General features: G+C 37.2%; 1 protein-coding gene across 1 annotated transcript in view; it reads left to right on the forward strand.

The window, feature by feature from the left end:
* LOC117155984 (lost and found) overlaps positions 1-24253 on the forward strand; it is a 243521-nt gene that overhangs the window by 118026 nt on the left and 101242 nt on the right. Inside the window, exon 2 of the mRNA XM_076620001.1 lies at positions 19549-19772. Within this exon, the coding sequence (XP_076476116.1) occupies positions 19549-19772 (224 nt within the window). The remainder of the gene's footprint in view (positions 1-19548; positions 19773-24253) is intronic.

Consider the following 24253-nt stretch of genomic DNA (forward strand, 5'->3'; position numbering starts at 1 on the left):
CGTTACATTGTATAATAAAACACGGCGTTGTTATTTCTTCTTTAATTTTTCAGTCTTCCTGTTCCTGATAAACTCGATGGTAAAACGAAAGTAAACTTAAGCAAAGGAATATTTACGAAAGAGAAAGCGTGAAACGTTTCATTTTAATGAAAGAAATCGAAAAACTTGCTACGCTGATAACTCGATTACCGTAACTGTTCATCGACAATATTCTTATCTTTCACACAGCTTCAAAATTATGCAACTTGAAGGTAAAGAACGTATCGAATAACAAAACACTGCGTAAAATTGACAATTTCGGTATCGCGTGCGAACGTTTAAAAACAGTGACTCTATTACCTCGATTATAGGATAAAGGACTTTTATTCGTAGTTTAATAATGAAATTATATTTAAAATAGGCAAACGAGGGAGATCTTCCGAGAGGTGGTTTATTTCCTCTAACAATCGTATTAATCCTATCGAACCGGCTTACGTAACAGCTACACCAATTAATTGCTTCCACGATATTTCATATCCATTGATTTAATACTTTCCCGAGTCGGTGGAGTGTATTATTTATAGCGGAGGTTGCAGAGTAACCCGGTTATTTTTAGGGAAATTTATGCCGCTGTATTCATGAATTTATTTAAATTCATTTGTAACGGCGCACAATAAATTGAACCGGTTAATCGAGCGCTCTCGCGATTCAGAACGTCAAAGGACGAAATTTCAATATTATCTCTGAGATACGTAGCCTGATACAACGTGAACCGTTTGTATGCCAGTATTTTCAAGTACACTCGGCCGTGTCTTATCATGAAATCCTGTGGAACCAACGTGACGTATGTTTTCATTGACGTGGCCGTTTCGATTCATCAGCTTTTGACCCAGAGAAGATGGCCACTTCATGCACCGCGTTCATTTCGCGAACTCGAATCAATGCGCGGCTGCTTCTTCTTTCGGTCTAACTTTAAGCCAAGAACTACCATTCAATGCGGTTTTTCAAGATATCTTGAGATTTCGTTGAAACTTGTTCGCGAAAAGTCGTTAATTGTACAACGTGAATATTTTAACAATGTACAACGTTATTGAATATTTTTATTGTTAGTACTATCGTTATTATTGTTAACATTACTACTATTGTTATTTTTATTATTGGAGAAATTGAAATCTTCACGAAGAGAAACTATTTTGCAACACGCTGTATGTTCGATACTACAGGACGAATTATAAATATATTATTCTTTTTATTTATATTGAGCAGAAATCAGAACGTTTCAAATATATTAAGTAATTTAGTAGAAATCTGATTAAATTCTAATTTATTTAACTGTACTTTAAATATCGGTATTATAAATTCTAGGAATTAAGATAGACAATGTCAATACCTAAGGCATTCATTATCAATAAAATATTTATACCAGTGATCAGATTGCAGATTTTGAGAAATGATTAAATAACTTAACTATGCACAATAGCTGGAAGATTCAAGAGTAAAATATTATCGAATAATGGAAGAAGAAAACTTATTTACAGCATCTTTTTCAATTAATTTAGCTGTTCGCAGATATTTGCCCCACTGTATGGTCAGTACTTTAAATTTATGGTTCCTAACTGTTCAATTCCATAAAACTTATTCTGTATCTGTTAGTCGTTGTTGTAATTTCACGTTGCCAACTTCTACTACTCACATCTTGCTTTTGCTTTTCAATTATGAAACTTTTAAAATAGTTAACTCCTCTTGTTTTATACGTCTTTTTTGCGATCGATTAGTTTGGTTAGTAAAATTAATTAGTCGAGGCATTTTTAACTTTTTCTGATAGAGTAGCAAAAGAAATTGTTCTTTGATTATTAGCATTAAAATGTTTATATTTAAAAAGAATGTTGTACAACCTTTGTTTGCAAATGAGAATTTCCAAATTTTAAGACAAATTACCAGCCCCGGACGTATCTAATTTTTCTGCTATAAAAATTTAATAATTTTTCTAACATCTCTAGTCTCCAGATGGAGGTAGGAAAATACAAACAAGCGTTGTTTATCCCAGCATCATACAACGGTTCCTTTCTTATTTAATCGCAAGTGTTACTAAGTGAAATTGATTTTCTTCGTCTGAAAAGTTACTTTTCTTCAGTTGCGCCATTGTTGCACTGGAACGGCAATATGTATTATTGGAGAGAAAACATCACATACAATAGGCTTCCATTTATCTGGACTTGTCAGGGAACAAACAGTTTATATAATTGAAGCTGATATAATACACAGGAGTTCACATTCAGATAAATGAATTGGTCCAAGAAACTTACGAACCTGTAAAATAACAAAAAATTAGTCGAACACAGTGTGGATCCCACGATGTTGATCTTTATTTTGCAAAAAATTGCCAATCTTAGAATAGAACTATTCTTACATTATAAAATTATTGAAAGTACCAATGTCACACTTCCGTTTTGGGCTTGCAGTTATTTTCCAAGGAATTTCCAAACCGCTTGACTAAAAAAAAAAAAAAAAAAACAATAGAGCTGAAAAATAATAAATCAAAATAAATCTCTTGAAATAATAAATCTAAAGAAAGTTACTCGTGACAAATATACTAACGTTATAAATACTTTTGCCAGAAACAACACGAAGAAATAGATGTTCCTGATAGAAATGAAGCTAGCTTTTTCTTTTTAAATGAAATGGCACGACATGGCTCAATTTCATCAGCAGAATTCGGTGAATCGGGCATCAACTGCAGTTTCTTTCCAACAAATGTAGTTATACAAATAAGACGACAATAGCAACGCGTGACGATGCGCGATAGAGAGCTGTGCTCGCCTCTATGCCGTTTCGCTAGTCGTGTTTCCAATTCTGCAGCACGGAAAAGCGTATTAGGGTTACTCTCTGCAGTCGAATCCGCAACATTTCTTTGAAGCATTTCCTGCAGGGAGGACGGCAAGTTCCGCGACGAAGATTTGCAATTCCGCTCGTCTCGTGGGCTACACGGTCGTCTTCGATGTCGCTTCGTCAGTGGCCGTGAAGAATTTAAAATCCTCTGGCCTATGGACACGAAGTTTCACGTTAGGCGGAGAGACACTTCGTTCACCGGGTTTTTTCGTCACTACGTCCACTATTATACACGGGCTGTATGAGGTTGACGGGTGACCGGCCACGGCGTTAGCAGATTTCTGTCCACGAAATTAGGTGTTCGCTGAGTGAAAAGCACCGTTGATGACGGTTGCAATTGTCTCGCAAATTGGCTAACCAACCCTCTTAATTTGCGTACTGAATTCTGGCTGCACAATGTTAGGCGTTTATGTCTAATAACTTAATGCAACGCCCGCATAACGAGCTTTCATTTAAGTTCATTCGCTCGTAGTTGTACGATATTGCGTGTCGTTATAATACACGTGGTGTGAAAATTATAATTAGGTAGGACTTCGAAATTTGTAGGAAGTGACGTTTCTGAAGTATAACGAGTTACAGCGGTGATAAACGCCCATTACTATATCATGGATAAGGAAATATTTGAAAAGGTACATATGGTACAATATGGAAAAGGTACAAGCAGAAAGGTAAAAGTAGTTGAAAATTAACAATGCGCCTTCGACCACGAAAGAATTACTACCGGTGCGTATGTGTGTTAGTATTTTCTGCATATATCGTATAATTTACATAAATACATTTATGGAAGAAAGTGGAGATATTTTACGAAGACAATGTTATTGCCCCATTTTCTACTGTTTTAAAATATTTATATACCGGATGAAGAATGAACTAAATAGAAAAAAGGATGATTTCCTGCGTAGCTATGCGAAGTAATGTTCGTTTCGTTTCATTTTTCAATTTCTAAAATTTCAACATCTCCTTGATTAAACAGTTACTTTTGCGTGTTTCCAACGTTATTTACCGCCCAGTGCGCCCAGAAAGTTTTCCATTGCGACGTTATATTCTCGGAGATTATTTCATGTTGGTAATACAATACTTCGAGATTCATTTTGTTTCAGTTAGATCGCGGTTAATGCGCGTCTCGTTACGAACGTAATGTTCAACGTTACTGTCGCACGTGTTTGTGCGATTGTACGCCGTCGAAAAATATAGCATCGTAGAACATTTTCGTATAGCGGTTTTTTTTTACGACATCATCGTAATTACTTTTGTCGTCCGTTATTTTTCAACGATATTGTCCCACATTTTTATTTTCCTCTCATTCGCACGCAAACTGCGTATGCAGTTACACACAGGCAGCGAAACCAACGCAAATGTCAAACTCACGCAGAAAAAAGTTTTTTCAAACAACTATCGTTTTTTAAATGTTCGTGCAAGTTCGTGCAAGTACGAGCGTTACACATATTTTTTTTTGCCAATTCTATCTATTTATTTCTGTTTTGTATTCGGTTATCGGGGAAAAATTGCGATCGGAATGGACAGGACCGTAGCAAAGGATGTCCCTTAATTCCCGTGTATTTTTATTAAATCGATTTCACGCTCTATTCTGTTGAAATTTCACGCAGTTTCTGACAGGTTGATGACAGTTTGAAAAATAAATTGCTGTCGTGAGATACGCAATAATTAAAATAATTATTGGAAAAAATTATCGTTCTTGTTGTTTTGTATATGTCGATGTTTTATGAACTCTTACAGTTACGTTTCATCATGATGCTTCTCAAAAGAAGATGACTAGAAAAGAAGCAAATCGAGCAAATCATGATTACAAGTTATATTTTATTCTTCCCAATTATATGTCTATATTATGTACATATATTCGCCATATTTACACACATATTTACGCACGCTTAAACGTTAATATTATTTATTCTTCCTAATGAAATAAATATCGTAAGCTCGTACAATTTTTCAGAAGATAAATGATAGAAGACAGATGTTTCAATGAAATTCTCGTTAGAATAATTACTATTTATCGTGGTAAGGCAAATTATACATTATGGAACTCTCGGGAAAATAGGTGAACAAAACGCAATTAAAAATTGAATCAAATTTACATTATTATTCCCATGTTTCATCGCGGTTTGTAGTTTCAACAGTTGTAATACGAATGTATTTATCAAAATCCTATTATCTGTTGTATTTATTCTATTCTATTTTCTGTTTTATTTATTTCATTATTCGCTACACAACAAAATTAACATCTCCTTGCTCCGCAAATGATCAGTATCTATTAGTGTAAACTTCCTAAGAATCTCGAAAACTCCCGATACTAACGAACAGAGATGTGAACCAACAAGTACCTAATTAAAGTAACGCTGACGCGTACAATGGCCACAGAAGGCATTTGTACGTACCTCTGCTCTCCAACGAAGAGTTTTTTCTATTAGATTCTACATTTTATTTCCGTAGTATCAAATTTTGTGAACGTATGAGTTGTTCTACTACTAAACGATACGAATGTAAATAATATTTTATTATACTTGTATCTAATTAATTATTGTACAAAGTCAGTGTGAAAAGTATTCGTACAGTAATTAATATCAACAGAAATATCGCAAGACATTGTTTCTGAACAAAATTTTAATAAAATAAAAAATATGTACATATTCTTACGAGCGTGCGGAATAATTTTCATAAAAAAGAAGATGAAATATGTATACCCTTTGTGAAGATATTAACAAATATCTAAAAAATGGCAAAAATATATGCGTAATAAGTATTCATACAGTTACAGTTTGCTAAGAACAAATAATAAGACTTCTACTTTATATCTAAGAGAGGAAATCGTTAGTTTTAATTGTATTAATGCTTAATGGGGTTTCCTTCTGATTTTATTATGGCTGGAAGCCGTAGTGGCATTGAATTTATCAAATCGATGAGAATTCTGCTTGAAATATTTGTCCATTCTTCTAAAAGAGTCCTCTTTAAATTATTTCTCGAGAAAACATGTTGATTCCGTATTTTTCGTTTCAAATGGTCTCGTATATTTTCGATAATGTTAATGAGATTGCGAAGTTGTTTTTAAGTGTTCCCGAACATTATACAAGAACCACTCTCGCGTATTACTATCATTATACTTTGGATCTGCTATCTTTCATCAGGTCGGAGTTGCCTTTCAAACCCATTTCCTTCTGCACTTTGACGCAGATTATTTTTTAAAACATCCGTGTACATTTTATCTCACGAAGCGGTAACTATACGGATTCTATCTTTACCATTTGCCAGATATTTATTAATATTACATTCTTTTTCTCTGAAAATTAATCCGGACGCTCCAAAGTATATGTTATACATCTCTTATTCCTCAGAATGTTGTTACTAAACGATGTTCTACAATAAGAGGACTGTTTTACACGAAGAATCGTCTTTACCTTAACTGTAAATACGATAAATAAATGCAACAGTATACGAATGCCTCTTGTAGCCACTGTACTGGAAGCTTTCAACCTAGACAAAAGCACACGCGCCGAAAATTCCGCCCTTTCATCCACGAAAAAGCATCGACGTTTGCATAGGAAAAGAGCGTGATAAAAGGGCGTGCTAGGCCGTTCGCGTATCGAGCCCTTCCGGCGGCCATAAAAGGCCAAGACAATCATGAGGAACAGCACGACGATTCCATTTAACGGGCGAAGCGGCCAGACCCGGTTATGCACACAGAAACGCGTATCCCCCTTGCACATACTGTGCGTGGCGCGAGCTGCCTCACGGACACACCCTGTATTGCGATACTCTCGTAAAACCAGCCTGTATCTTTTCCCTCATTAACTTGCCTCTACAATGAGCGTGGGTGTCGGCGTAGTACGTCGTGATCCTTTCAACCCCCGTCTATCCACACCCTTCTAGTGACGGCAGCGCGCATGCGCGTCGTCCGACCGCGGAGTCGGTTCGCGCGTAAAATCGCGCCGACCGGTGGCGATCAGTCGCGCGTAATACAGCGCGGGGTGCGGTTCGTCGTGTTCGTTTCACATCGAAAGGTTACGTCCGCGTATTCGTATCTCATTCTCGTACGGCGTTTAACCTTCGCGCTTGTTTCCCCTCGACTTTCTCGGGTCGTTCGTGATCGTGCGTCGTTGCCGCGCGACTTTGGTCGCGTTTCGGATTCATGGCTTCGATTTCTTCGCTCGTATGTATCTGCTGCGCGTGACGAAAAATAAGAAGAAGAATGTGGTTGACGGGAGGCTCGTGCGCCTTCCTGCTTCTGGCACTGACATTGTGCCAGGGCCTGGTCCAGGCGAAGAACGACAACTGTGAGTAACTTTTTAATATCTGTGTTGTATGAGACGATTTTATGTTTGCCGGTACTCTATGGTTACACAAAGGGGCAACGAAGGGAGAGCGTTTCTCGTTGGACGTTTGGTCGACAAGTGGTTGCAAGAGGGACGAGGATAGGGGTTGTCAGGGTTGCGAAGGTGTATAGGTTGTCGTAAGGGTTGTACGAGGGATTAGAGACTGAGGTGTGGTTTGTTGGGTAAGCGGGCAGTTTTTCACCAGCTAAAATAGGAAAAGAGTAACGAGGGTGAACGACCGTGAATATTCTTTGGATAGATATGCGATAATACACTTAGAATTCTTTAATCTTCTCATGCGCTTCGTACATATTTCTATCTGGATATCTTTGGATAATCACAATTTTTAGTCAGATGCCGATATGGGTGTAGTGTTAAAGGAAATATCTGTGAACGAGTAAAGTCGGTGCTTTTGGATTTGTATCTACGGTAATTGCGCATGGCTGGCTGCAATGAACTATAATATAACTTTGGAACATAAAGGTTGATAATTTTCGTGACTGGCGAAAATTTCATTTGCCGCAGATAATATGTCATTTAGTTATCGATTATCTGCTGAATAATATATTATGTTGTTAATTTCGAATTATCGATATTTTGGAACATACAAGTTATGAAAATGAATCTTTCTTTTTTATTTCGAACGTGTACGTTCAAATTATTTTCGGTGTTACCGAGTTTCGTTTGTTTCTACGTATGATGTGTTTATCAACAAAATTTAGCCTGCGAAGTATAATACGCAGTTTTTGTTAGGATTGGCTGAGTAGTAAAAATCCGAATGATAAGTATCCACTGTTTACTAAGCATTTATTTTACTAAATGCGACGCGTAAATGATACGGTCGTGTTATTGTAACGTATCTATTCAATATCTGTCGAATGAAAAGTACTGTGTGAAACGTATCGCTTGTATACGTACTACTTGTATCATTGATTGACATTTTTGTTTATTTACCGATAATTTCAAAACAGTAAAATATGATAAATTCTCATATAGTCGCAAATATCAAGTAACCGTACCAAAAAGAGGTAAACGCAGTACCGTGAAAGATAAGAAAGCAACACACACATTTGATATAATCGTAATTAAAATAAAAGGTTTCATGCATTTCGAATTAAAGTCATTTAACAATACCCACTGCGAAATTTTTGCGGGAAAAACTAAAGAATTACAGTAAAAAAAAAAGTAAAGAGTTACAGTTGTGTACAAGGATGGATCCTTGTAAAATTTTGTCCATATTTGAAATTAGAAAATATACATTTCAAATTATTCGTCTAAATACGAAACGAGACATATTTTTAGTATATTTTTGTCGTTATAATCTGTAAGTTTCTCATTATACAACTTACAAAAGAAAATGTTTTCTTTCTAAATACATATTTCTCTCGATTATCTCGCAAAAATTTTGAATTCGATACGAGATAACCAACGCAAGATCACGTTATTTTTTGTGTCAACAATAAAACTGATGTATGCAAATATACGCAAGAAATTACAACGTTCTCACACCGCTGTTGAACGAACTTCTATTAACTTAGAAAGGAGGGAAGTTTTTGTTTCGAGCAGATACAAGTTTACGTCCCAAAAGTTGTCCGGCAAGTCTGAAACAGATCGCACTCTTTACGTAACGCAGCTTTCGCTTCTCTGCGCTTGTTGTCCTGGATCCAGCATGTTTAGAACTAAACATCAGAATTTATGTCTGTCTATTCTAGTACAGAAACTTTCTCGTAAGATTATTTCAGAAATTCTACGACTATACGTATAAACTTATGTTAGCTGTTCGATGCAGATCTTTTATCTTTATTGCTATACTATTCGCATATCTTCATTATATATTTATATATTATATTATTCTGTTTATATATATTTGTGTGTAAAATAAGCTGTAGTATTAGGTTGCCCGAAATGTTTCTTTCATTTTATGAGGAAATAATAGACGTACAATGTTTTTTGTTTTATATTATTTTGTTGAATTACGTACATTTTTATTCTGTTGAGATAAACACCGGGACATTTCACAGACTTGGTTTCACGTTTGTTGTAAAAAATACGTTTGCGAAAGAAAGACACTTTCCGGACAACCTAATACTTTCGAAGCATTGCATGTTGTGAATAATTATTTTAGGACATTTTTATTAAAATGGCATTTATAATCGATATTCTAACGTTCTTTTGATTAATTGCACCAGGCTTGGCCATTATTTAAGTAACATCTGAAAGAAGTAAGTTGATTATGTAATCGATTTTCCGAGACTTTGCTATCAAGTATCTTTTTCATTCTTTTTTATCATGACATAGCACTTAATAGTTGACTTATCAGCTGATATATCGCGAAAAAAGAATAGACCTAGAATAGTGGCCAAAGAAATAACGAGATGATTTTCGCATCTCCTAAACTAGTCCACCAACAAAAAGGTCGGTATGATCTTTGAGTCTTTTCACGCTACAATCTTTTATTCAAAGAATTTTACTCTTATTAAATCACTCTGTATACTACCTCATTACCTTATTCGATTACTTTCATAAATAAACTTGTACACATAGGACGTCTCATTTAATTTCGTCATTCGAAGTCTTCTTGTTATATTTAAAATTCTGATCTTTTTACGTGCCGTTTCCTTCACTGTACCATACGATAGTGCAAGAACGCAGACAAAATATTTCATACGATCTTAATAACTTGGAAGAAGCCTCCTTCCAATGCTTTAATCGCTTTTAAATAACTCACTTCTACCAGACGACGGAATATATTCCGAAACGTTATTTCCGTAATTTAAAACACCACTTTAAATCACCAACAAAGCATTGCTGAATGCGATCGCCTTGTGGTCAGACACGAAACCACGTTTCCTCAGCAGGATAGATTTCGCTGGATTTAGCGAAGGAAAAGCTTCTTGCTATTATACTTATCTGAAAACAAAGCCGGTCCAAGCGATCTTCTTTCCATCCAACGTGATTAAATCCATGGTATCTGCCGCGTGGCACCCGCGTGTTGTCGTGTAATTCCGCGAAGCCGCTTTAACCGCGGCAACAGTCGTCCGAGAATAGATTAACGGCTGACGATCCGTTGTTCGGGCAAATTTTCCTCGCGCATTGCACCCGAGATTACGGTATTTCATCGTCGACAAAGCGTTTTGGCCATACGTAGAGAGAGAAAGGGAGAGAGAGAGAGAGAGAGAGAGATAAACCAATCCTGGCGCGATCTATTCAGCAAGATTTACGCCGGTATCTATAACGAACACGGAACCTCAACGAGATATTTGCAGCCACATTTGCATGAATGATTAGGCTCGATGCAGTGACCCGGCTTTGTCGCGCCGCAATTTCCCGCGCGTTTTACCCGCAAACCGAATTATTTGAGAAGGCGCAGACGAGCGGATCGACTCGCGACGATGCCTGGACTCGGTGCAGATGAGCGAGTTCTGTCACACGATATCGCGTCGGCGTTTTTCGCCACCCGTTATCAGCTCTCTTTCGAATGTCGCGACGTATTCGCGGGTAGGAAAGATCCGGGACGACGAATTTTTGCGAGCTTACGACTCGTCGCATCGAGTACGCCACGCGGTGGACAAGAATCGAAATGATCGTTGCTCGATCATCAGATCATCAGAAGTGTGTAAGTAATGTAAACGTGGACGATAATTCCCTGCGAGATTGATAGAGGATTAGTAGAAATCATTCGTACGTCGGAATCTGATCAATCGAAAGTTAGTTCACTTATTCGTCATACAGTCCTGTTTGTTAATTCTTGTCAAACAGTGTTTCGTTACACATTAGATATTTTTTTTTCTTTTTTGAGAATTTGAGCAAAAATATGTATAATTTTAATTCGTTATGTGTAATTAATTTTCGATTTAAAAGTCTCGTTCTTTCTGCAAGAAACAATTAGAAAGAGAAAAGCGATTTGAAACATTTCTGTAACTTTGATCGTCCTGTGTCAAGGAGCTAAAGAATTTTTTTCTCCTACGAACTGCTACATTGGATGTTGTATATTTTTTTCACGAAATCTATTCGTAATCTCTACTTGGTCGAAGAGAGAATTTCTGACCACATTTATTCCGAGAACATTTTTAAACTTACGCAAAACTCTGTTCTTTATTAAATATCAGCACAAAGTGGAAAGGAGAATAAATGATTTTTGCATGACACGTATGAAAGGATGAAAAGATTGTTCCCGGCATCGACACTGTTTGCTTAAACGTCACCGTGTGTGGTTAGACAAAGAAATAAATATTCAAGATATCTCAGCCGAGCCATGCAGTAGGGAAAATATCAACAAAGATCCGACAAGCAGACTTTTACTCGCGTCGGATCCCCTGATATCAAGTTTCAGAAAAACTGCGTATTATATGCATTTTTGTATGTTTGACCCGAATCCTCGTTTAGATGCCGCACTGTGCATCGTCGCGATTCTAAACGTTCGTTTGAACTTCCTGTCAGTGTATAATTGATTGCTGTAAACTGAGCATACAGTGCAAAAGCGTGAAGTGCTTAGGTATCTGATAATCAATACGGAATTTTAATCCTTCAACGCAGTGACGTTTACCTGAAAATGATTTTTGAACATGACCAAATACTGGGTCAGATTTTCTCTCATTTCTCGAACGATCGTGTTCGAGTATTTTATAAATAATTTTGTCACTGCTGTATTCTTTTATAAAATATTCAACCGGCTATAAAGCGATATCGGAAACATCTCGAGGAAACAGTTTGCCCTACATTCTGAATACTATACATTCATACTCTAGGATTATTATGAAATACATATGTAGGTTAAAAGTTATTTATAAAAGATACAATGGAAGTTGTCTGCTTTCGCACGACTAAACGTCGATTCCTGTCCATTGGAGCTCTTAGTTCTCGCATAATATATTTCCACAGAATCTTTATCATATTCCTTTCACCGGAAAGAAAACTGAAACGAACTTAAGAAAGATTTTCTTTCTTTTTCGCGCTCCTCCGATAAACCCAAATTCTCCGCTAACGTTGTACTATATATCCCCAAGCAACTCCTTCGAACTGAGTATTACACTTCAAAGTGAGTACGCCGTAAAACGCGCAGCGAAAAGAAACTCGAACAATATCAAGAGTCTCCTTCGAGCGATCCCCGTTGAGGTTCGTCGTTGAATCAGGTTGTGAGTTGCTCTCGAGTCGATATCTTAGTACATAGCGCGGAGCGTCGATCACGAGTCTCGAGGAATCATCTCGGTCCCCTTTCTCGCAGCGATAACATTGTTTCCGGTCGTAGTCGCGTGGCCAACGTCTTCAGGATCAGATAAAAGGCAGACTCTATCGCGAAACTCGGTGCCAGACAGAAAAATTTGTTGGCGCGAGCAACGATCGGTCGAGACCGGTCTTCGCTCGCAGCCAAAGTGCTCCTCGCGGCTTAATATGATAGCGCTCGGTTGCCGCTCAGACGAGCCGTGCCGCGCTCGAAGAGAGAGTAATATTGATCGACGGAGTAGCGGACTTACATCGTCCCAAGAGGGAGCGAGTAGAGAGAAGGGAAGGGTGGTGGTGAGCATGCGAGGGTGGGTCGCGCTCGAGGGTGCCACGGCAAGGGTGCGACAGAGAAGAGGAACAGCGGTGAGAGAGCGGGAAGAGTTGGGGTAAAAGGGGTGGGGATTGGTGGTTGCTGAAGGGTCGAAGGGCCAACGCGCACGACCATGGCCAAAGGGTGCTCTCTCTATCTGCCTTTCTTTCCCCTTCTTCGTCTCTCATTCTCGGTTCTTCTCCTTCTCTCTTTCTCCTCCTACGCGTCCCGTTTTTGCCCCCTTTTTTTTCGCTCGTTCTCTCTATTTCCCATCCCTTGCTGTTCCTCCACGTCCCTCACCTGGTTTGTTTTGCACGCGACTTTTCGTGGAACCTGAAGTTCTTTGTAGTTAGGTCTCGAAGTTCCCTTTTGGGAGGCCGTTTCTTCATACCGGTGTACGAGCGATTTAATTTTTTTCTTCCTTCTGTCTCTGTCTTTATCTACCGTTTCTCTTTTTTCCTCTCTTTCCGTTGTCCTTCCGATTGCCAGAGCCTTTACGTGTCTCCCTCCCGCTTCTCGTTCGGTTTTATTACACCGGAACTTTCGTCATCTTTATTTGCCTCCTGGAAATTTGATAGTCTCGCAGCGAGGGTGGTTTGCCGCGTCGGAAGGGCCGAAGGAACGCGAGATTCTCCTCCGGGAAATGTTTCGTAGATTCCCCGTTGCCACGGGCCGGAAGGCGACTTTCGTCGGGGAAGCTTTTTCCCTTGGCCAGAGAGATTTATGAGCGTGGAGGTCGGGCCGACGTTTCGGGAGCGGCCGTGCGAATTTACGCGTCGAAGCCGCGTCGTTAATACCCGCCACGGTACTTCTGCGTCGATTATGCGACGCCCATGCTTCACTACACTTGAATTATGGCTGGCCACGCGTGTCCATCGGCTGTTTGAATTAAACGTATGAAAGCTGCGCGATTAATAACCGTGATTAATCTCGTCGAAGTCGTTTAATAGCGTTGCGAGAGCTTCGTCGTGCGATACGTAAAGTCTCTCTATAGGAATCGCCGAACCGTGAAATTCGAAAGTCAATGTTGGTTTCACGATTTGTGGCAGCGATCGTTGATTTTGCCTGAAGCTCTTCCAAGTTCAATCGCTTTTTCTTCCATGTAGAATACGCGACGCGTGATTCACATTGAACCCAGCAATTCGCTGGAATGTCTATTGTAATAATATATTCAACGGAATCTTTGAATATGTAATAGTTGAAAATTAAATGAAAAAAGGAAGTGCAATGAACCAAGTCCGTAATTTAGTGTCGCGTATATCGATACTCTCCTTCGTTTCATACTTCCGCCTTTAACAAATTAATTCTGAATATTCAATTAATATATACGTGTTTGAATAGCATCAGAATCGATTAAGCTTTGTACGAATAATTAGAATCTAATGGAATACGTGTAATACATACGTATAGGTAATAATATGTTGTTGATTAAAGTTATTTAATATAGGCACACGATTAATTTATTAATTGATAAATCGTTCGGAATACTATACTTATGTATTAAAATTAAAAGAGGAACTACGCGTATGAACTGTATGCTAATGAATATCGTATAGAGTAAAATATTAATATAATTTACCTATTACATTTAATGAATTTGGAGTATTTAGAATTATTTTAGAATATCTCATACCGACGATACTTTGTTGTTGAAAATCGTAATTTTATAGCATAAATAATTTTATTACGTATCAGGTACTTCGTTCAAAAATGAACAAATAATTTCGACATGATTATTACGCGGATGAGATTAATATGGTCGAGTAACGCATTCGCGAGGATAATTTTAAAATGATACTTCTTAGTGTTCTCGTTGGAATTGTACCAGCAACGGAGGATAAAAGATAATTTTTGGAGCGACGAACGTTTTCTAGGACACGAACAGAGTTTCTCTATAGAACGAGAGAGAATTCTTTTCTCTATCTAAATATTTGCCTTTTCCGCTCGTTTTCTTTTATATTAGAACTCTGTAATTCCGCCGGTCAACTTCAATTGGAGATAAAACGTTTGAGATAATAAATATCTCTTAAATATGAAATTAATTAATTATTAAATGACTGTTTATTTGCGCAGATAACGTTGTTTGTGGGAAATACTATATTTTTGATCGAGATAAATTTCATTCGTATATCAAGCGTTATATAATGTATGATTAATGATACATTCTGACGTAATGATTGATATTTGACGTTGTTACTTATCAAATGTTCAACAGTGTCGAACATATACCGAATACTTCTACTTTTTCGCTCGAACTTATTGGATCAAAGACAACATACGTATAATGCGAAGAAACTGTAAAACGAATTGGGTCGTTAAGATTATTTCAAAATTATTATAATGCCATATTGTTACATCTTTATATAATCTACGTAATAATGGAGTTAAAATTGTGGTTTATAAAATACCTAACTGTACCAAAAATATTCAATTTATTAGAAACAGCATAGCCTTCGTAACTACACAAATTACGACAAACAATTTTCCAATATACCTTCCTTAACTATTAAATTCCAGCAAGCAATTTTCCGATACCTCGTTTTATTTTGGGAAATATTGATTTTTATCTAGAAAATTTTGAATGTGTATTTTATAGCAAATATTAAGAAACAATTTTTCGGTTTCGTTTTTCGCGAACGTTTCGTAACACGATATGATTGAAAATATAGTGCAATTGAATTCTAAAATTAGCGATCTGCTCGTATGTATCGCATGCATCGTTAACAGAGTCTAATATCGTTATGATGTAATATAGTCAATTTTTAATTCGTCATCGTTGTGAATCAACGAACTATAAATACTAGGACATATTATAATCATTTCAGAATGGAGAATAATCATGGTCTGGTATGTCAAATCGTGCTAAGCTTGCTTAAAATATAAATAAAATGTAGTGTTGCATTCTGGAAATGGATAAACCGTGTAACACGAATGAATAATACGAAGCATTTTCTCATACGATTGCATTCGTGGCAGAAGTAAATTCGAATGAACGGCTGATAGAATCGCCGTAGAATCGATATTTCCTGAAAAACGATAGCTTTATTTATATCAGAGGTTATCAAGGTATTGGGAATATCGACGTTAAAGAATTGCGCAAAGATGTTTGCACAATACGAACAACTATTTGCATAACTGGTTCGGACAGCACAGATTTAGAGGCACGCTTGTCCTTTAACATTCATCAAATAATTAACGAAAGATATATTTGCGGTATCTTCGAATATAAAGCGAGTAATAAATTTTCTCACCTTTCATCGCTTAACACGTGTTTCTCGAAGCATGTCGTAAAAGTGTTACAGGTAAACATAATTAAAAAAACATCATCAGACTTTCGAACAATTCACGCAGTTCGGTTTCCTCCCGCATAAATAAGCTAAAAAATGCAAAACCAATATATTATAACGTTTAATGTCACGTGTAGCGTACAGATTCGTTATTGAAATATTTTTCCACGTAAAAACATTTTTACATTCGTTTAGCAAGAGAAACAAGCAACGTAATTTTAACCATATCTTATTAGCTTCGAAGAACTGAGCTGCTATACGAATACGTGACATGTTGGTTTGATAACATCCTTCGTAAGGTATTTTGCTCTAACATATTCTGCAATGGATATTGATATCACGATTATTGGCGCGCGTCGTATATTTTCCTCTCGATCTCCCTCGCGAATCTTCGCGTTCACGAATTCGGATCGACCTAGTCGCAAAACGAAGCGTCCCATTGCGAATAATCGCGTGGAGACGGTTAACCATCTGTTGCTCTAATTCCATCGTTCTTCCTCGATTCATCTCATTTGCGAAACCTTCGAAATTGTCGCGAAATCCAGCGATCTGCAACAGAAATCAGGCTCGTTTCCTTCTTGAGCGGAGCGACGCACCCTTTTATCGCCAATCTTGCTCGGAGTTCCCCCGAGAATGTTCTCGGCCCACATTCGAGCACAAGCTCGCAGCTGCAACCACGCCATGCGGAAAACTATCTCGCGCCTTTGGCCCCGATAGCCCCGAGCGACACGAGCGAAAACTTTTCAATCGAGTTTCTTCGCGGCCCATCCCCAACGCCCAATGCTGGTCGCCATTCTTCTTTTTTTTTTCTTATTTTTACGTCCGTCCAGCCGAAACGAACGCTCTGCGACACCGACTTTCAGCCGTGAAATTGCCGCGCGAGCGAGTTTTATCGAATTCGCGAATTAATTCGCTCCCCTGTGCGCGTTACGATTCATTTGTTCCGTAAGTTGGATCTGGCTGTAACGAAATTGGGGTGGAAAATGGCACGATAGGCCGAGGAAGATTCTTCCGAGTGTTGGAACTTAAGGCGAATGGTTGTGGGTGGCTAGGAATTGGAAATAGTTTCGAAGCAGAAGGAATTTAAGTTGCTTTGTACGGTGTGTAACTTCGTTTTGTAGCTTAATCTTGTGTTTTGGATTTATTGGAAATAGCTGCGCGTGCCGAGCGCTGCTCGAGTTTCTTTTCTCTCTTTTAATTATTATTTCAACAATAAATTTGAAAACCATCCAGGAAACGTTCACGTTGTTGCGAAAAGAAATTGATTCTTCGCGTGTTCCCCGTTAAAATCGTTAAAAATTATTGAACTGCCAGGCAAAAAATTCCTTAAGTTAAGAGGAGGTGGTAAGTGGGTGATTGAGTTTATGGGTGTTCGAGAAGTGGGCAGCCTCACGTTATTTTCTCTAGGATGTTGAAGAATATGCAAAATTTGCTCCACGTACTATGAGACTTTCTTTTATACATATGTATATTTTTTTACATGTATGTATAGACAGTAATGGAAACCAGCCTTTTAAATAAATCCAGAACAAGCGTAGTTATGTAAAAATATCGATTGTTTCAATAAATTGTAGAAATTGAATCATTTGGAAACTACTTCAGTAGTTACTCTATTTATGGTTCAAGTCTTTTCTACAATTATTTATTTTTCCTTTAGTTTTGTACTGAATTTTGCAATGCTTGCATGATCGCTGCGAAACAATTATTATTACAGTCTCCTTATCTAATCTTTTAGAATTTATATCTCAACATAATTGATAAATTGTTCAGAATGCTTTTACGATTCTGAAGTATCAAATCTCAACATAGGCGATTGAGTTATTTAAAGAACGTGCACGTTAAAATAGATATATTTTAAAAGCTATCGTAATGGTAATAACAAATTTTCAATGTACACAGAGCAAGTTCCTATCTCACGATACGTTCAGACTGAAGCTAATATCAATAATTTTACAATACGAACGAAGAGAATATTAATTTCTCAAAAATTTATCATTTAAGTACTGGCAGATAACATTCAACCCTCGAAAAGTCATTTTCAAATAAACACATCAAATAATAAAAAAAAGTATCAGAAGTGAAAACACAGTCGTACGTACCTATTTGTTAAAATAGCGCTACTTTGTGCCATAATTCGACAAGACTGAAATCGATTTTGCATATCGTCCTCGTTTGTCGACTGGTAGAACATTTTAAGCCACTTGACTCGATACTCGTTGTACTACTTTTTTCTACATACTTTTCGACATCATATAATGTTCATGCACGTAACCACTGTTAGAAATTCTTTCCTTTTCCTTTTGTACGTTTTATCGCATCGGATCCGGTAGACCGTAGTTAATCGCAGATGCATCGAAATCGAATTCGAGCTATTATCCTAGCGATGCGCGAATCAATCGGTCGTCAATCGATTGGATAATTCGACCTAGCTTGCCAACAGCCAGGACAGACATCAGGCCCCGATGTCTGGTGCACTTGAGTGGATTTAAAAGTCGATAAAATCGTTTCTTATCGATGCAACCCGTTTACGAGCAACGAAACGGCAAAAACTTTTACAGTCGATTTTAACTGTAATCTGTTCCCTGGAAAAGTTTTAAGGAACGAGTGAAATATTCGAGCTAATTCTCTGGGTTCAACTCGTTTACATATAATGAACAAATTTATTCGCACATGCACATTACGTTTCATTGCATTATGTTTTAAATTCGCAAGGTTTAAAGGTTTCATATAATCCGAAAGAATTTTCATTCTGTTCGATGTAAAGTATAAAATTGACTACAATTGAGTGCGAAATAATATCGATATAGTTATGAAATATTACGTATATTTAATTATTTATTCGTAGTATATGATGCGATGTAACGATTAAGAAGACTTCTTTTTCTTTTTTAAATGGGGCAAACCTTCATGGCTACCCGCGTCCTCTGGGGGGAGGACGCAGGGTGGCGCCGAATTTTTACCGGCTAAAATTCCCATGATGGCTGCTTGAACAATTAGGAAGACTGTAATTTAATTAACCCTCTATAATGCAAATTCTTCTTGTGAAAATTTACAACTATCAAAAATGTTATTATGCAGGAAACGGTTATTAACCTTGAAGCTACAGTGGCGTACAAATGCACCTAAAAACGAAATTAAATTGAGAGGATGTCGATATCGGTATGTCACTTCAAAATTACACGGCGTTATAGAGGGTTAAAATTAAGATTGAATTTTAACATTGATTTTAATGTCTGCCTGGTACAATATTAGCTGCCATAGGTCAACGACTCGTGTGACGAACCTTTCTTCCTGTTTCATTTGCGCTTCTCTTGCTCTCTCTTTTTTTTTTTTAAATATCTCTCTTACATATGTCAGACAGTTAATTTTTTATTAAGCCTGCCATTTTTCTCAAAGTTAAGATCTCGTTTAATAAAACCAACGGCGTGGCCGAATAGAAAGAAACTAAAAAAAAAAAGATATCTTCTGTACAATTATCAATCTCGTTTTAATCCGTCGGTTATCTCATTTTACAATCATTTTCTTCTTTCAGACCAAATAAGCGACGTGTGCAAGAAGAATTATATGCGAGATCTCTACAGGAAAATAGACGGGGCTGTCCTGATGTCACAGCTCGAGAAGGATCTGGACTGTACCATCACCTTCCAAACGCATAGTATCCTTCAGCGGTTCATGCTACGCTTCGACCAACTGCAATTGGACTGCAACGATCACCTCTACATCTACGATGGTGCACATGCGGTCAGCAGTTACAAGGTAAGTCCCAGCGTTCCATTTCAAAGCGGTATTCTATGAGCTACTGGTTACTCGGACTTCATAGTCGATCCGTCGTGGCGAAACGTAATTCCGATCTGCATCCAAATTGGTATGCCAAAGCTGGATGTATGTAATATCGGCGCTTAGTCGTGAATTTGCATCCGCAGGAAACAGTTTTCGGACGTACAGCCGAATAGTTATTGTTTGTTGTTTGTTTCCTGTGAAATGTCTATGCTTTCCGGGGGAATGGATAATTATTTGAGGACGAGTTTAGGAAATACTCGTCCACAAGTACGAATTCGTTTCATAAATAACTGTAGTAAACTATTTTAGCAGCAGTTTGTTTCGAAAGAATTAGATTCAGGTTGATGAACGACCACGATCATCGAATTTATTGCCATCCTTGTACGTATGAGAAAAGATGGAAGAAGCGAAGGTTACGAAGAAAAAGATTGATGCTACCGTTTTCTAAAATTTGACACGCAATTCGGATTGATAAAAGAAGAAAATCTAGCAACCGAATTATTTTGCTAATTCTACCCGACTTAATTATTATCTCTAAATTAATAAAATAGTATGCTCAATTGGGAAATATTATTCAGAACGTTAATGAATTCCAAACGAAGAAAACAAAAGGAGACGTTCACGCGCGTCTGTCTACCAATTACTTCCGACTTGGTAAACAACGATGAAAAGGTTCATTCACGTAAATAGCACTTCCTCTAATCAGTGTACGATGGTCGCCGCTAATAATGACTAATGCGAAGTCAGAGGATGAAACGTGACTTTTTGTCCCCGATTAACGTTTCCAAGCATAATTGCCTTCATCGATCAAAAGATAAAGCGGTAATTGCAGTAAGGAACGACGTTATTTTTCCATGATTGCCGTCAGGGATAATGGCATCCTACCGGTAGGGACCAAGTTTCAGATGTGAGGGCTATTTTAATATACTCCCATTCCATTATAAATTCCGAGCATGGCCTAAGCCGTAGAGACGCTGGAAACTTACACCATTAATCAAGATTCGTCCCTTGATGGAAGGAAAGTATGCTTCGTTTGCTTGTTCCTTTGTTCGGCATTTTCCTTTCTTGATCGACATTTTCGTTTCATGATCGACAGGCAATTTGATTTGATATTATTCATGGATAACGCCGAGGTTCGTGATTCGACGAACAATCGTACAACGCTTTTTACAGATTTGTCGGTGATGTCGCTTTTCGAATCGATTTTGGGAATTGATGTAAATCAAGCGCCCTAGATATTTTAGCCACCGCTAATGTCTTAAATGTAACACGCGTTCTAAATATTTTAGGAATCTCAGGTAACCTAAATGTCAAGTGATATAGCTATGTATCTGAGCTACCTCGGTTATCCTCGATATTTCAGAAATACTAGATATCCTTGTTATTTTAGAAAGCAATATAGGTCTCTTAGCTATCTGTATGGTCATATTTGCAAAAGCTTTCCGAACTAATGGGAGCTGAGAAGAGATGGAGCGGCGAGAACACGATGAGATATTTAACCTAACCGAAGGTGTAGATTCCTTTCAGGTTAAAAATCACTTTCCAGGGAAGTTTGTTTCACGGTTCTTAGCGCAATCAGTTCTCGATGAATCGTCCCGGAATCGTGTTCAGTTTCCCAAGAAATGCATTATTGTTTCAATCTGATGGTTTTATCAAACGTGGCGTGAAATACAAGCGGAGAAAGGCGATAATGAGTTTCGGCTTGAAAAATAGAAGCTCCGTCGGGTAAATGAGAAATGAGCGCAACAACCGTGAGCATTGTTTTCTTTTTCTTTTTTTTCTTTTTTCTTTTCTCTATCGTGGGTTTGAACTCTCACAAAGGAGGACATTTTGTGAGTTGGTCACGCGATATCGCAATTTCCTGTGGATTAAAAACTGTAATGTTGAGAATTGTTTTAGTTGTACCTTTGGATCGACCCAAATATTTAATAGCAGGTTTTGTGTCCTACGTTTATTTGTTTCTCGTGCATATTTTCCTATTTAACATGAAATTACGATTAACGATGCGATGTAATCAGTAATAATAATCATGCTATTTTTATACCTAAATTCTAACAATAATTCCTTTCAATACCAACTAATAGTACATAGAAAAAAAGAAAATTGGTTTTAATTAACAGCTGATAAGGAAGCTCTCGACGATCATAAGATGGTAACTCCAAACATTTGAACGGTATAGTGCATGTACTTGCGTACGTACATGAAAAGTATGCATAGAAACGCGTATAATAACGAAACGGGAGAGAAGCGACAGAGCAACACAATTTTGCATAATGGCAGATTAACTTTAATCTTTTTTATGATCTACTTAGTATCCTGTTAGGCGTACTATTTATTACTATCTCTGGCTTTTTCTCTCATTTTCTTCTTCTATTTTCTTAAGCGCGTCGGTCTTTGTCCACCGTAAACTTTCCGCGTTTTTCGCCTTAATTTCTCGTGCAACACTCGTCTCTCTCGGCGATTGAATCGAGACCGCGACTCGCGAGAGGATTTCGCTGGAAAACTCCCGAAATGTGGCGCGTAAATGAGAACGAGTTACCGAGGTAATGTGGCCAATTGGATCTTCGTGGCGCGCTTTTATTTCGAAAGGAGGCCAACAACCTCCGGTGATTTGCAGTATGCGATGGAATTTGGATCGGTGCTCGTTTATACCCAATGTGCAGTATCACCGAAGAATATTCGAACGTTTGCTCATGTTTAGCACGACATAGGCTAATTGCGAAAAAGACGAACCTCGTTTTCGTAAACGTTTGGAACTTAGACTTAGAAACTTGGTCCTTAGACTTTAGATTCGTGAAACTGGAATCCCCGAAACTTCGTGAAATCTTGAAAATTTGCAAACTTGAAATGATTAATTGTCTTAATCTTTTTCTCTGCTTATTTTCTCAGAAACTGGAATCTAAACAAATTCTTTTCAGAACATCGGATTATTTTTTCTTACTGTAAACGATCGTAATGGACCGATGATACCGTTTGAAATAGATAAATTGACTCGATAAGTCTTCGGTTAATTAAAGTATGAAATACACGAAATCTCTTACCAACATTTGTTTATGATACTCATTATTTAAATCTTCACTTATCCCCTCAATATTTCCCAGCCCTACGGTGAACTACCCCAAATTGTCCTGAAATTTCCCCTGTGGCTGACAGTGGGTTTAATACATGGGGGAATTATTCTTTCATGAGGCGATCGATTGTCGGAGAGTTTTCCGTTTGAATCAAATATTCCGAACTGTGCACGAATCTTCGAATTCTTTCACAGTTCATCTGTAATTTCATATTATTTACTTCTTTAGTTTCATTGTATCGTACCATTTTATAATGCGTTTCTTTGTATTCGAATCAAGATATTAAATCTGACAAAATATTCAGTTAGTTGTAAACTTTCTAATATCGTAAGTAATTGTATTTAAAAATCCCGTATACCTTCGTATTGTTTTATTTCCCTTCCTATCTTCTCGTTTTTTTTTTTTTTTTTTTTAATATAATGGAATTCCTAAATTCGATAAAATCAAAATATACCTTGAATATATACACTGATAATAATAAGAATGTCCCCAGGGTTTCACAGACAAACTTTGTCATTCTATTCTATAGATATAATCAAGCGAAAACATTATTCCATATACAAATAATTCCGAAAGCATATATATTATATTAACATTACTTTTATCACAATTCGTAATATCTTTTTACTTCATTTTTTAATTAAACGACAACTATGCAACTTATTATTCTTAAAGCAGTACTATAATTATCTTACTGTTTAACCATTCTACTTGTACTATAATTGATTGCGAAAATGTTACAAAATCCAACAATCGCGATATGAAGATAATTTTCAAAAATTATCCTCGAATTATTCATTAATCATTAAATAAAAAAAGTCTTAAAATCATCCACGAAACATATGTTATTTGTCCCATTCATCTTACACGCGAGAATAAACAACATCGATGTGTTCAATTAAATAAAAGAATCGCTTTACTGTTCGTCATACAGATCGATCGCAAGCATCCGGACAAATCCTTTTCCGACACGGGACACTTGCGACAGAATTCCACGATGAATTATCGACCAAAATCGGGACAAAAATACGAAGGGATGTTTCTCTTAAGAACGCCTGCGCGATGTTCAAGCCACGACATATCGACTTTTCGTGTGTTCCATCTTTCATAGATAGCAGGGACACGATAAACGTCGAAAACTGGACCGTATGATTATTTCTATTCCATTGAAATGTCTTTTTATTTGTAAATAGCACGAAAATCCTATTACAATCGATGGAATCACGGAAACGATAATCGTTTCAAAAAATGAGATAAGTATAGGCTGCAAGTAAATATACAAACAGCATGCAACCTATATATAACATATTCAACTACACCATAACATGTACAAGCGATTATGGTTCCTTATGAAAATGTAAGAAGAAAATATAAAGTGAAAGTTTA

Source organism: Bombus vancouverensis, chromosome 7 (assembly GCF_051014615.1).
Source record: "Bombus vancouverensis nearcticus chromosome 7, iyBomVanc1_principal, whole genome shotgun sequence".
NCBI lineage: Eukaryota > Metazoa > Arthropoda > Insecta > Hymenoptera > Apidae > Bombus > Bombus vancouverensis.